Source organism: Mus pahari, chromosome 7 (genome assembly GCF_900095145.1).
Source record: "Mus pahari chromosome 7, PAHARI_EIJ_v1.1, whole genome shotgun sequence".
In the NCBI taxonomy this organism is placed as follows: domain Eukaryota; kingdom Metazoa; phylum Chordata; class Mammalia; order Rodentia; family Muridae; genus Mus; species Mus pahari.
In genome coordinates, this window is record NC_034596.1 from 34,785,303 (window position 1) to 34,798,558 (window position 13,256).

At 39.9% G+C, this 13,256-nt stretch overlaps 1 protein-coding gene across 1 annotated transcript in view; it reads left to right on the top strand.

The window, feature by feature from the left end:
• The window catches only part of Crppa (CDP-L-ribitol pyrophosphorylase A), a 274,837-nt gene that overhangs the window by 70,521 nt on the left and 191,060 nt on the right, over positions 1–13,256 (top strand). The window contains exon 4 of the mRNA XM_021202203.1: positions 10,837–10,941. Within this exon, the coding sequence (XP_021057862.1) occupies positions 10,837–10,941 (105 nt within the window). The remainder of the gene's footprint in view (positions 1–10,836; positions 10,942–13,256) is intronic.

Consider the following 13,256-nt stretch of genomic DNA (forward strand, 5'->3'; position numbering starts at 1 on the left):
TACTACTTTTGTGTGGTTTAATATATGATTATTTATTCAATTCTGTATACGTGTAATTTCAAACACCTTTCTAAAAAGTAGACTACCAGATTCTTTTGTTAAGTAAGTGGTTGTTAGCTACCTTGGTCCTTGCCTCTTTGAAGACCATTGTCCATTTGTACAATTAACTTTTATAAAATGCAAGGAAATTGCTGGGTTGTGGTGGCACATGCATTTAATCCCAGGAGGAGGCAGAGGCAGGCAGATCTCTGAATTTGAGGCCAGCTAGCCAGAGCTTCATAGAGAAACCCTGTCTCAAAAAAACATAAAAATAAACAAACAAAAAAATAAAAAAAAGTAAAATGAAGTGCAAAAAAAAAAAAAAAAACAAAAAAAAAACATGCATCAATATGAACAAGAAAGAGCAAGAGGCTCAGCATTCTAGATACATGGCCACCAATCTCATTATCCCTGTGCAGCCTTCCCAGAGTAAATCAGTGCACTGTAAGGTAGAATAGGGAAAGATGGCAGCTTAGTGACAACCAGTGTCATTGACACTCATGCTTTGTTTGCCTAGCTGGGGATGTGCTCATTTAGAATGGATTTGGCTGGCATCTCTGCTTTGCGTTAAAAGTCTGGTCAACTCTGACCCCTTGCATTGTCTTTCTTTAACCAGTGGGTTCTTTAGGCTTCTTCTTGTGTAGGTGTGGACAGGAGAAATGTGCAAGCTCTCCTAAACCTAAAGTTGGGACACTGTTGTTTCTGCTTTTGTCCACTGCTCACGTCATCATCAGTATATGGAGGCACAGCTATTATTCCTCCCTTGGTGGGGAGGGATGTAAAGTTGTGTGACTAAGGGTATAGATAGAAGGGATACCTGCAGGTCATCATGTCCAAAGTTATGGATTTATTAGAAGCATTCTCTATGGGCCATCTTACTGTGAAGCAGTTAATTGTGACATTATATGATATGTTTGTTTTTCTTTCATTTTTTAAAACCTCATAATGCCAGGTTCTCAGACTGAATTTTAGTGACTTCATTACTGTGTTTTTTTTTTTTTCCTTTTCAGTGCATATATTTGTTTCCTAGGTTTCAAAAAGTCCTCACAGTAGGTTAGTAACACCAGAAAGTTCATGTGTTTCATTTCTGGAGCCTGAGAGTCTAACCTCTTGGTGCTGGTACAGGCCTGTTCTCGTGGATGACAACAGGCTGGAAGCCTTGCTTGTCTCTACTAGCTCTCAGCCGTTGCCAGCAGTCTCACCTTTTCTGGCACCGCTGTCATCTAGCGTGCATATTTCTCCTTTGCATGTTTGTCTTTGTCTATAAACTGCCATTTAAAAAGGGCATAGTGATGAGACCACTCTAATGACTTCATTTTAACTTGATTGCCTTTGTGTAGTCATTGTTTTCAAGAAAAGTCCTAGGCTTTTCAGGGTACCAGAGGTGAGGCTTTCCAAACCTCAACGCATAGTGGGCTATTGTTATGTTCAAAGGATTTCTAGGTACTGATGTTCTCGTCAGATTGCTGATGTCATATAAAACCACTCAAATTCAATGGTCTAAAAGTTGTAGTTGTGCTTCTGTCTTCAAATGGGAGGTTATCCTAGCCCACGTCTTTCTAGAGAGAATGTGATGTAATGGAGACTGCTAGAGACATAAGAAAGCAGCTACAAACATAGGATAGGACCCTTAAGTGTTCGCATTTGAACACGTAAGTATCCGTGTTCAATTTTTATTCTTTTGGACAGTGAAATCTTTGGCCAAACCCAAAGCTCAGCAAAAGAACTCCTACTGGGTCTGTGTACATGTCTGTGTCGCCTATTCATACCAAAGGCCAGGTGAATGCCCCTGGTTTGAGCTGCTTCCTGGAACCATGTTTATATCCAAAGGTGGCCTAGAGTTGGACCAGCCCATCACTGGCTGGAGCACTTGGCAGAGCTGACCTGGGCTCTCCACCCCACCCAAACAGCACAGTAGACCTGGCCCTGGTGGTGTGGACATGCTACTGAGGACATGAGAGCCGGAGAGATGGCCCTGCCCCATGCTGGCTGCAGTATTGGGTGAGTTATCTGGGGCAGTGCTGGAAAGTTTGTCCTGGTGGTGCAGGCATAGGAGAGCTGATGGGGTAACCAACTCAGTTATCATACAGACTCAGATCCAGTGGCATGGGTTGAATTACCATCTGTGAAATGCTGGAGGGCATGAAGAGGCCAGTTTTCCTGACCCAAAGCTGCAGGATCTCCATGACAAAGGTCAACAACAGGATATCTGAGAGGAGTCCCAAGTGAGGATCCAGTATTGATAGAGTAGCAGAAGCCAGAGCCCTAGAACCAGACCAATGACTCATTGCAATGAACATTGGTAAGTAAAAATATGTGGACAAAAGGGGATACTGTGGGACACACTGTGACATATTACAGCTTCCATGGTGAAAAATTTTTTCTTTTGGTCTTTTTTTTTCTTTTACTTGTTTGTTTGATATTTGTTTTGCTTTCTTATTTATTTTCTTATTTTCTTTGGGGGTTGCAAGTTGCAAAAGCAGAGGGTGGGCATAGAAGGTTGGGATGCATAATGTGAAATACACAGAGAATCAATGAAAAGTTAAAAAACATACCCCTCTTTAGTAGAATTATAGTCACACAGTGAAGTCATTGCTATGTATAGATGGAAAATGAAAAGCTTGGATAATAGTTCTATTATCTACAACAGTCCTATATATACCACCTGGGATTTTTATGGAATATATTGGAGACATCTATGAGAGGATTTTGTCTATAATGTGTACACATCTAAATTTATTAGAGATGCAGAAGTGTTTCCCAAGTAGTGATTTCAATGTCAACATAGTCCTTAAATTATTTATTCCAGTGTAAGATAAACAGAATTTTCTATATGAGCTTCTTTTTTTTTTGTTTCATTTTTGATCGTTACCTTTGACTTAGATATATGTGGGCAATTTGTGGTTTTCTTTTGGTTTGTTTGTTATTTAAGCAGGGTATCAGTGTGTTGCTTTGTCTAGCCTGTAACTTACTCTATAGACCAGTATGGGCCCAAACTCATGGACACTCATTTGTTTCGGCCTCCCAAGTGGTGGGATTATAAAGGCATTTACCTCTATACTCATTCAAAACAACTGCATGTATGTATGTATGTATGTATGTGCATGTGTGAGGGCACATGTATGCCATGGGCATATGTGTGGGCACATGTATACCATGGGCATGTGTGTGGACACATGTATACCATGGGCATGTGTGTGGGCACATGTATACCATGGGTATGTGTGTGGTGATCAGAAGACAGTGTGTGCCATTCCGTTCTCTTCTTCAGTGGTTCCCAGGGAGCAATGTCAGGTAATCAGGCTTTATGGCAAGTGACATACCTTACTTGCTGAGCTGCCCCGCCCTCTCCTATACCAATTTAGTCTTTACTGACTGATTAGAGTCTTTTTTTATATTCTGAACAAATTAATTTTTATTAGTGGTACAAATACCTTCCCTCCATTTGGCTTTTCAATTTTGTGGATTTTTGAGAGTCTTTGTATTTTGAGACATTTTGTTTTGAAGGCACAAAAATATTCTATACATCTTTCTGATCTTTCATCTTTTGAGTACCGAAAAATGTTGTAGAGTGATAATCAACTTAATGAGCACAATTTTCAAAATAATTCCTTTCTTTTTTCCACTTACTTGTAAATCTAACTGTCAGGTGTTAACAGCTGTCCCAAAAGCTCTTGCCTACCCATGAGACAGACTCTACCTGGGCTGCCGTGTCTGCCTAGCACTACATGTAGAGAGGCGATTTGCCAGGGTTGGGGGACACCTTGTGGGACCCCACTCTCTTAGATGAGAAGGGGAGGGGAACTGGGGGAAGGGTTGTGGGAGGGGTATCCAGGAGGAAGCCAGTGAGCAGGATGTAAAGTGAATAAATAAAAACAGAAGAAGTTTGGCAGACACTGAGTTTCACAGGTCACATTTTAGTGAAGAGTTGATGCAGAGGGACTTGGACCACAGTGTCAAAGACTCACAGGATAGCTCCAAATGTACTGTGTGAGAGGAGAGCTAGAGATCAGGGAGAAGTAGCAAGGGGCTCATGGTCAAGCTGCGTAGAAAGGAAAAGAGTTTTCAAACTATTGTTTTGTTTGGTAAAGGACTTAGGATAAAGTCTATTGGGATTGCCATAGTTCTAACTGTACTAAGGTTAAATTTGGTATGGTTTTTGATGTACCAGTTGAATGGAAGAAATATGTCCGACAAGGTCCTGGGTGTGTCTGTTTGCCTTCTCCATGTGTGGCACGCTGCCACAAAGTCAACTAGAGCCTCATTTTATATGTGGCTATTTCTGCTTCCCACCCTATCCCTTCCTTTCTCAGTCTCCTTCATCCTTCTCAGCATATTGCCTGGGAAAATCTCCAGGAATATTTGCTTCATTATTGAGCAGATCTTCTCTAACATCTCCCATCACTCTTGCTCATATTTCTCACATAAATGTTGGGAGATAAGTTTCCAACTGTCTATGAGTAGGCCACTTCAACTCTATTGATCACTAGCCTCTCTGGTAGACTGGCTTTGTCACATCATCTACCTCTGAATGGTATGGCTGATCCTGCTGCTGTAGAGAGTAATTCTAGGTCTTGGGCTCCTTTTAACTCTTCACTCTCCAATGAGTATCCACACATTCAAAAATTAAATACCTCTGCATTGCTGAATTAACAGCTATGGATGGGATTGCAACTCACAATGTATATTGACTGTGCAGGCTTGCCAAGGTTTGGAATAATCTGAAAGGTTTATTGTTTTTTTTTTTGTTTTTGTTTTTTTTTTTTGTTTTTAATGATAGATATTTGAAGGTCTTTGCAAATGCATTCTGTGTATACCCATTTAAAAATTTCTACCTGAAAAGAAATCTTGTGCCTATTTATGCACATCATTTGTGCTTTTATTTCTTATACAGTGCGGTTGTTTCTGTATCAGCCTCATATGGACCCAGTCTGAGGTTGTTTACTTAGAAGATGATCTGATCTGATGTCAGAACAAAGCCTCTTGGATAACTGTCTCATGCGACTAGAAGGAACATTGCATAATCCAAGCAGTGTTAATGTATGCAAAGTGCCTCGGGTTGGATTTTGAGATGATAAATTGAATGCAGGTGTTCATTGTTTACCTAATTGTAAACTGCTCTATTTTGTTAATACTTGAATATTGTTAGCATGCTTCTCCAAGGAGAGAGAGTGAGAAACCTGTGCATGCATGCCTTTGATTTAGCTTTACTTTAATGTATATATTGTTCCCTGTTGGGCAAACTTCCCTGGCTGCCCTATTGCAATACCTATTTGAATGTTGTCATGGATGGAAGGATAGAAACATTTATAATCAGATTATTTGTAGTCATGAACCATTACATCATTAGCATAAAACAATAGTTTCTAACTTTTGGGGGGATATAAAACCTCTGAAAGTTAAGGAATCCTTTTTTTCTCAGAAAATAATTGCATTATACACAATATATTTTTCAAGATTTTGAGTCCATGTTATTCATATTCCTTTACTTTATGTTAAAAAATCTGCTACAATTACATGCCATTTTTAGGAATATGAGTGGAAGCCATTTTTATAGATGACAATTTGGAGTATGTATGCAACTAATGTACATTCACTTTCTGTTTATAGGGACTGATAGCAGACTGGACATTTATCTAATTTTGTTCACTACTTAAAAATCACACAAGAGAACAAAAATGAATAAAACTTGCCATAAGTCCTTAAGATCAAGAATAAGAAAAGTGCCAATAGCAAAAGAAAGTTAGCTAGAAGGCAGGTCAATTAGTAACAGGGTCTCAGTAAATACAAAAGGACAAAATTCCCAGCAGAATGTGGCAAGCAAAGAACTCTAAGTTTAAGAGCTGAGGATAGAGATTAAAGGAGATGTTTATTAAAAGGAGTTTGTAAAGCAATCAGCTCTGGGAGGAGTGTGAAGAGGAGAACATCTTTGCAGTGGAGGGCTGAGGTGATTTCCAAACAGTGACAGGCAGAACCTCTGCATACTGACTACTGACTGAGGAAGCGCCTGCTCCCCTTCGCTGTAGTTAGCCTCTTAGTGGCTTCTCATTCTGTCTTTGAAATGGCTTTGTTTGGGCAGTCTGTATATTCATCTCAGATGTCATTTCATCACAAACATCTCTACACAATCTCTCCATAGGAAGTTCTTGGAAGATTTGTTTTGGGAATGTGAGTCAATTAAGAAAGAAGAGTGTGTGGCATACAATGGCCTGGGTGAATGATCGAGAGATCATGAATGTCCCTAAGATGGCACATAGTGTTCTGAGAATAATACCTATGGAATTGGCAGAAAGCACAGTGGTCCCTGTTGAAATGACTGGACTATTCAAAGGGTGACTTTTTTTTCATGAGTCTTAGCATATCTTGGGAATAGATGTGGATAAATAGTCAGGTGTGCAGTGTTAAGAGTTATATGCATATAGCAAGTTAACCACATAAAACAAAAGACAAGCGTTAATTACAGGGAAAAGAAACTTATTCAGGAAAGTGATTTTAGCTTTATGTGTTTTATCTGTGAAAAAGTTTTGCATAGTCAGTGATGTAAATGCTCATTGTTGGTAATATCAAAACTACAATATGGGAAATGGAAAGTGTGGGTGTATATTGTGGTAGGAAAAAGAAATACGGTTTTTTTCAAAAGATAGTAAATAAAACAGAAAAGCCAAAGGGCCACATCACAGGTATATTAATTAGAAACGGTCCTTACTTTTGTGCCATTGCCATGAACCCTTCTGGGCAAAGTGTCTCATTCTCAGTGTGTGTTTGTCAGTCTGATTTGCACTGGGCAAAGGGATCTTGCTGGATGGAAGAGGTGGAAGATGACAGTGTGCCAGCACTCTCGGGTTTGTCTTCCTGTACTGCTGTTACCATAGTAAGAAGACAGAATACACTTGCTGCCTACACATGCTGTTCCTCCAATCTAAGTCACTGGAGTAAACAGATAAATCAGATCCCTTAGCTCTACAGCTAGAAACATGGCACCTCGGCCACCCTACAACTGTGTGATGAGTAAGTTTATTGTAACTGATCACAGATTTACTGCCTATTTGTTAGTGGGCAAAGGATGACAGTTACACATAGAAATAAACACTACATTAAAGTTTGCAGCCAATGACGGTTGCCTACTTGGAAGCATGGGAGACAGAGTAAGGTATAGGGAAATGGGTAGATTGTTATCACATAAAACATTGCAGAGGTTGTTTTTTTAAATTTTTAAACAGGGTCTCACAATGAACCTTTGGCTGGCCAAAGCATCCTATGTAGACTAGGTTGGCCTCAAACTTAGAGATCTGCCTGCCTCTGCCTCCTGAGTGCTGTGATTAAAGATATGTAAGATATGTACCATTATGCCTGACAGAGTTTTGACTCTTCATAGTATGTGTACATGCACATGATACATGTATAGATTACCAACTAAACAGGCTGATGACAATATGGTTATTTAGTAGACTGAGTTTGTAAAGAACACCTAACACTTGGATAATAAAACAAGGAATCTGGACTCCTGGTAATAAATCTCTTCAGGCATTTAACCATGGTCTACTGGTTGATGAGGACAGGCTAAGAAAATGTGATTTTTCTAATAAAAAGCAAATGCAGCTTTCACAGGTCTTCAAGTCTCAGTGAGGTAAAAAGGAGGCCTTTGTGTGGAGGAGTGAGAGGGATAATTCATTAGAGGTTCAAGGTGGAGATTGCTGTTGACATGAACATTGCAAAGGAGCTATAGGTATAAGTGAAGTTTGCAGCTTTATAACCGAAATTAGTTGTTCATATGAGGACAAGTGAGTTCCCAAGTGCTAGGTTAGCCATTATCAAACTGCCAGGAAAAGAGTAGTGTGGTGGGAGGGGAGAAAGGAGATTCTTGGACTTTAGTGGTGAGAAAGTGACCCAAAGCAGCCATTACGGCAAACAATCTGAAGGTTCCTCAAAATATGCCCCAGCTCTGGCAGACTGAAGAACACAGCTTCCGTTTAGGACTTCATTTGTTGTCTTTCCCTTGCTCAAATATGTGTCTCATATCTTTCATGTTTTAGTACAAACAATCTGTTCCTTAATATTAGGAGAAACAGAAATTCAGATTTTTTTCATTGATTACAGAATTTTGTACTCACTTTAAAAGAGAGGTTTTATTATAAAATGTTCCACCCCCTTACTATATTAATGTATATGATAATAAGTGTACACTTGTATAGCCTGTCTTTGCTACTTTGTGCATACTTCTTACCCTTTGTCCCCCTAGATAGTAGAGAAAGGATAGAAGGCAGAGAGGAAGGGAGGGAGGGAGGGGGAGGGGAGGGGGAGAGGGAGAGAGATCCCTGAATCTAATTTCTTTCCTTTTGTTTCTTCTTTGACCATGGCTACTAACAAAGTACAATCACACCCACAATTGACCAACAACCACCTACCCTGCCCATCAGAACTCTAGTATTTATAATATACTCTGAAAATCTTCCAGAATTCCAAACATTTACACAATTGCAGGTACTACTTGTAGGTGGCAAAACCATGCCTCTGCTAGAACACAAGGCAACTCATGTTGCAGAAAATATTAAAAAGGAACCATAACATTCCCCCACTTGTACCCTGCTACACTCAGCCCCGGTGGTCTGGCTGGCGAGAACCCAGATAAGGTGCCAAGAGAAGATAAACACCACAAAAACTTAGTTCAGAAACAATGGTAACTCAATATCTGAGCCCAACAAATAAAACCTAATCTTGTTAGCCTTAATACATCTAAGTCCTTCGGTGGCAAATCCTGATGGATCCACCACTGAAATGGGGAGACACTCATAGGTACATCTTGTCCTCATGCTATCCCCATCCAAAAGGACCCTAATTCTTTCCTGCTTCCTCTAGTCCCCCCTCAAACCCAGAAGTCCTGCCCACTCACCCAGTGATTGACTCCTTTATTAATTATGGGATTGGTTCACAAGAAGTCACCTGAGTATGACTCATTCCTTGTCCAGAGCCTCTTCCAGGAGAGAAGAATTAGCATCGACCTACAAACAGCACTGGGCCCATCCTTAACAGCTGCTGTGGACAGTCCAAAGCAGCCCCATATTTCCATACCTGGGATTCAAACAAAAAAACCACATTCTTCTAATATTTCTGTGTTTTTAAAGAAACCAAAACTCCAAAATTGTCACTACGGACTTGTCTCTAAGCAAGCCCAGCCTGTGTTTCCTGAATAAATTTCATATATATTTGCGTGATACTTTTCTATTTTCCACAGACTTTGCTCTGGCAGAGTCAGGAACATGGCATCTGGTGTGCTTCACATTGTGACTGGAGGCAGGAAGGAACTCATCCTATGGCTTTTCCCACTATGCGTTTGTGAGCACCTGTAAGGCTAGCTGCAAAGCGTTCATGTTCTTGTGTGATGAGTCAGGGCGAAATTTGGAGGATGGCTCTTTCTGTATAGACATCTCTCATACTACCAGACATAATGTAAAGACATTGAAGGTACAAACAAAGCAGAAGTCTACCAAAAGCCATCTTAGCTTATCAAATGTCACTCTTGATGATGCTGCATTACACATTTCTAGAAAATCTCCCACATAGCACATAAAAGTAGATGTGAGCTATAACTCTTCAGGTGAGATAGAGACTCTGCATATTCAATTAGATTCTCTTCATTAATTTCAGAAGCCACTACAGTTAGGATTTTGTAGTCTTCTAGAAGATTAAAATACTGTTGGAAGTTATGCAGAATACTGTATTCTTTACGGTGCTTCTTTGCTGTTCTCCTTACATGGTGACTGGGTTGGTAAAGTGCTTGTCACACACACACACACACACACACACACACACACACACAAGAACCTGAGTTCAAATATGTAGCATCCACCTCTACAGCCCTAATCCTAAGCATCTTCACACATAGGTGCACACACACATGTAAACTTGTAAAATAAGCGGGTCTTGTTCCATTTTTATTACACAGTGTTCTTCATCCTCCAGTTATTCCTTATACTGGAGACCAGAGACCATTGTGTTTGATAGGCCTTTCCTGAAAAGCTCATATAAACTCAGGTAACTTTTCCCAGTGTGTTTCCTGCAGAGACGCCTGCTTCCAGCATAGCAGGCACCATTCTGTTGCCAGTTTCTGCAGTCAGGCTCCCCTCTAGGCTGAAGTTCCTCTGAGGACATGATCTCCGTGGTCCCTACCTTTATGTAGCTGGTACATAATTCAGAACTTCAGCTGAATTATATTATTGCTTAGAGATTTTGATGGTTCCACTTAAAATACAGTAATTTATGTTTTACTGAATTTGACAAGTTTGTGTTTTCTATATAATGAAAAACTGAACCATCTTTGTGTTCATAAAGATATAAATGTTTTAAAATGATATATTGATATCATAAATATTAAAATGAACAATAGCTATGATGTTTTCATGTCTTGTTATAAATAGAAGTGGATCTGGATCTTACAGATGTGTTTGTTAAATGAAGAATTTGGATGTGGTAATTCCTCAGATCTACTTTCAAATATGAACAACAGAAATAAATATTGTTATGATCAGGCTCCTGAGACACCCGAGGGAGCCCAGATCTCTGGGGATATTATAACTTTCCTATTAGCTTGTTGTTTTTATTTCATTTTTAAGATATGGGAAGGATTATTTTACAGTACAATAAGAGATAATTAGCCAGTTTGCTCATTCTCAGACTGATTCCTTTATATTTTACTTGTTTGTAAAAGAAAAGTCTTTTTGTTTTGTTTGGCTTTATTTTTCACCAATTGTATTACAGTTTGTTAATTCTATGTCTGCTTCTTTTTTCCTTTGTCGCCAGTGTAGTGATTTTGACTTGGAATTTGGAACAGAGTGCTTGCAGTTGGCTCTCAAATACTGTCACAGGAAAGCAAAACTTGTAGAAGGGCCCCCTGACCTCTGGAAGGTAAGAGAGATTCATCCTATGGGGGTTCTCCCACTGCCTGTGAGTGTGTGTGCTGTACTTAGGGTTGAAAGGGAAAGGACCCTGCAAGGCGGAGTCTCTGGTGCTTGTGAGCAGCAACAGGTAAGGGTGCTTCTGTTTCTTGGCTTCAAGTAAATTCACTTTGGATTCCTAGGAAAAAGAATTTTTTTTTTGTATATTCTCAACTGACAAAATGGAAATGAAGTTCAAAAATACCCACTGTGCGCAAGGGTGCAGAGAATACATCAAAATGATCAATCCATGGTTGGGAAGGCTTTTATTACAGATATGAGAGAAACAGTAGCCAGAGGCCGTTGGGGTAGTCCACACAGCCATGGCTGCCTTTCTGGGGCAGAGAGGAGAGGGGCAGAATGGTTATGATCTGGGATATCTCTCTAGGAGTAGAGGAAGAGTGGAAGCAGGGGAAAGCTTCTTGGGTTGTAAAGAAAAATCCTTAGCTATTGAGTAGGAGAGTGGCTCTGCAGGCCTGTGGCTTATGCACCTTAGGTACAAACCAATAGGAAAGTGGCTCTTCCTGCCAGATAGAAACCAGAGGAGTTCTGAGAGTGAGCAGCAGCAGTCCTTCTGTAGTCCAACTAGAGCTAAGCTGAAATTGTCATTTGGGGATTCACATTAGACTTGATATCTGTGTCTAACAAATATTCTGTATCTTTTAGTTAATAGGCTTTTAGGCCAACTATTGGGGCAATGTCTCCATTATCCTCTAAGGTTGCTCTGTGGGAGCTTCAAGTGTTATGTACTCTTAACTCAAGGAAAGTAGGGGGCCACTGTGCCTTGGTTCGGTTCAGAAAGGTCTCTTGTGCCTTAACCTATAAAATGAGTGGAGTGCATGTTGGTACCTGAGGACAGCCTGTCCTATGCCTGAGAAAATAATTTTGTGTAAATGTCAGGTTTCTCTTCTGTTGATGGTTCCTCAGATAAACACGTGACTCAGGGGAATCACTGCACAGACAGAAGGTGTAAAGGAGACATGACTGAGCTGTGCTGGTGAGTGGCATAGCCTCGCCACAATCTCCCTGTACAGACTGCCCTCACTACCTTCACAGGGCTCCAGGGGCTCCTCTAAGCATAGGTTGAAAACCAATCAGTGAGAAACACACCAGCACGCTAGTCCATCACAAGGGTTTTTAAGAGTAATTATTTTCAATAGTTGGGTATTGTGCAAGGCCAAAGGAAAAGTATGGATTGTGTTGACCGAAGAAACTTAGTGTCAACACTGATCTTACCCACAAGGCTGAGCAGTGCTGAGAATCAACTTCAGGACTGATTGTTACAATGCTTCTGTAAATTCAAAATAAGGAAAGGACAACTCATTTTTTTTTTTAGAAATTAGCGGAGTGAGTAACGCATCATTTCAAAATTATGTCAATTTCCAGTAATATTTCCTTTGAAGTACATTCGCTGTTTTATTTAGGGAAAAAACAGGTTATTCCCTCTAGCTAGTATTGGCCTACGTAGCTCACAGCTCAGACAAGCCTCAAGTCCCCATGTAGACTACTCTGGCCTTAATTCATCCTGCTCCTGCCTCAGTCTCCAACTGCTAGGGTTATAGGTGGGGGCCACTATGCCTGGCATTAAAATTGTCCCTAAACACATAGTAGATGTTAATCTAAGTAAAAAAATTACTCATCTCTGTGTTGGCATCCATAACATATATGCTGGAGGCAGTAGAAATAAACTTAATAAACGTTTAAAGCCTAGTTTGTGGCTATTAATATAAAGTGAAAAAGATGCATTTTTATTCATAAGTAATTACTTGAAGTTTTAAGAGATCTGAAAGTTAATTTAGTATTTTGTGATAAATTTACATCAGTTTAAATGTCCAGTATTAATATTAATTTGAACCTAGAATGTAGTTGACCACTCAAAGCAGGAAAAAGTGAATCATTAGGTAGGTATACTCTTGGTTTCTGACTGGAGTTTAATCTATACAAAAAAACAATGGCTATACAAATTACTTTCTTATTTAGATTGCAAATAAAAGTTAGTTTGGAATTCAGATATGTAGTTAACCTGAAATTAAGAAATAGTTCAAAACTAGGTTTATTCCATTTCACAGGAAGTCCTTGACTAAGGGGGCATCCCTAGAGGTCAAAGGTTCCGCTGGTTCCTGCCATTAATTTGCTCCTAGCAGTCTGAAGGGCATCCAGATCACTTTATAACACTTTTTGTGAACACTTAATGGAATCAGATACGTCACAGTCGGTAAACCCATAGACTGAGCTTGTTCTTGTTTTGTAAACCGCAGGAATGTACCGTGGATAGTAACTGCAGTA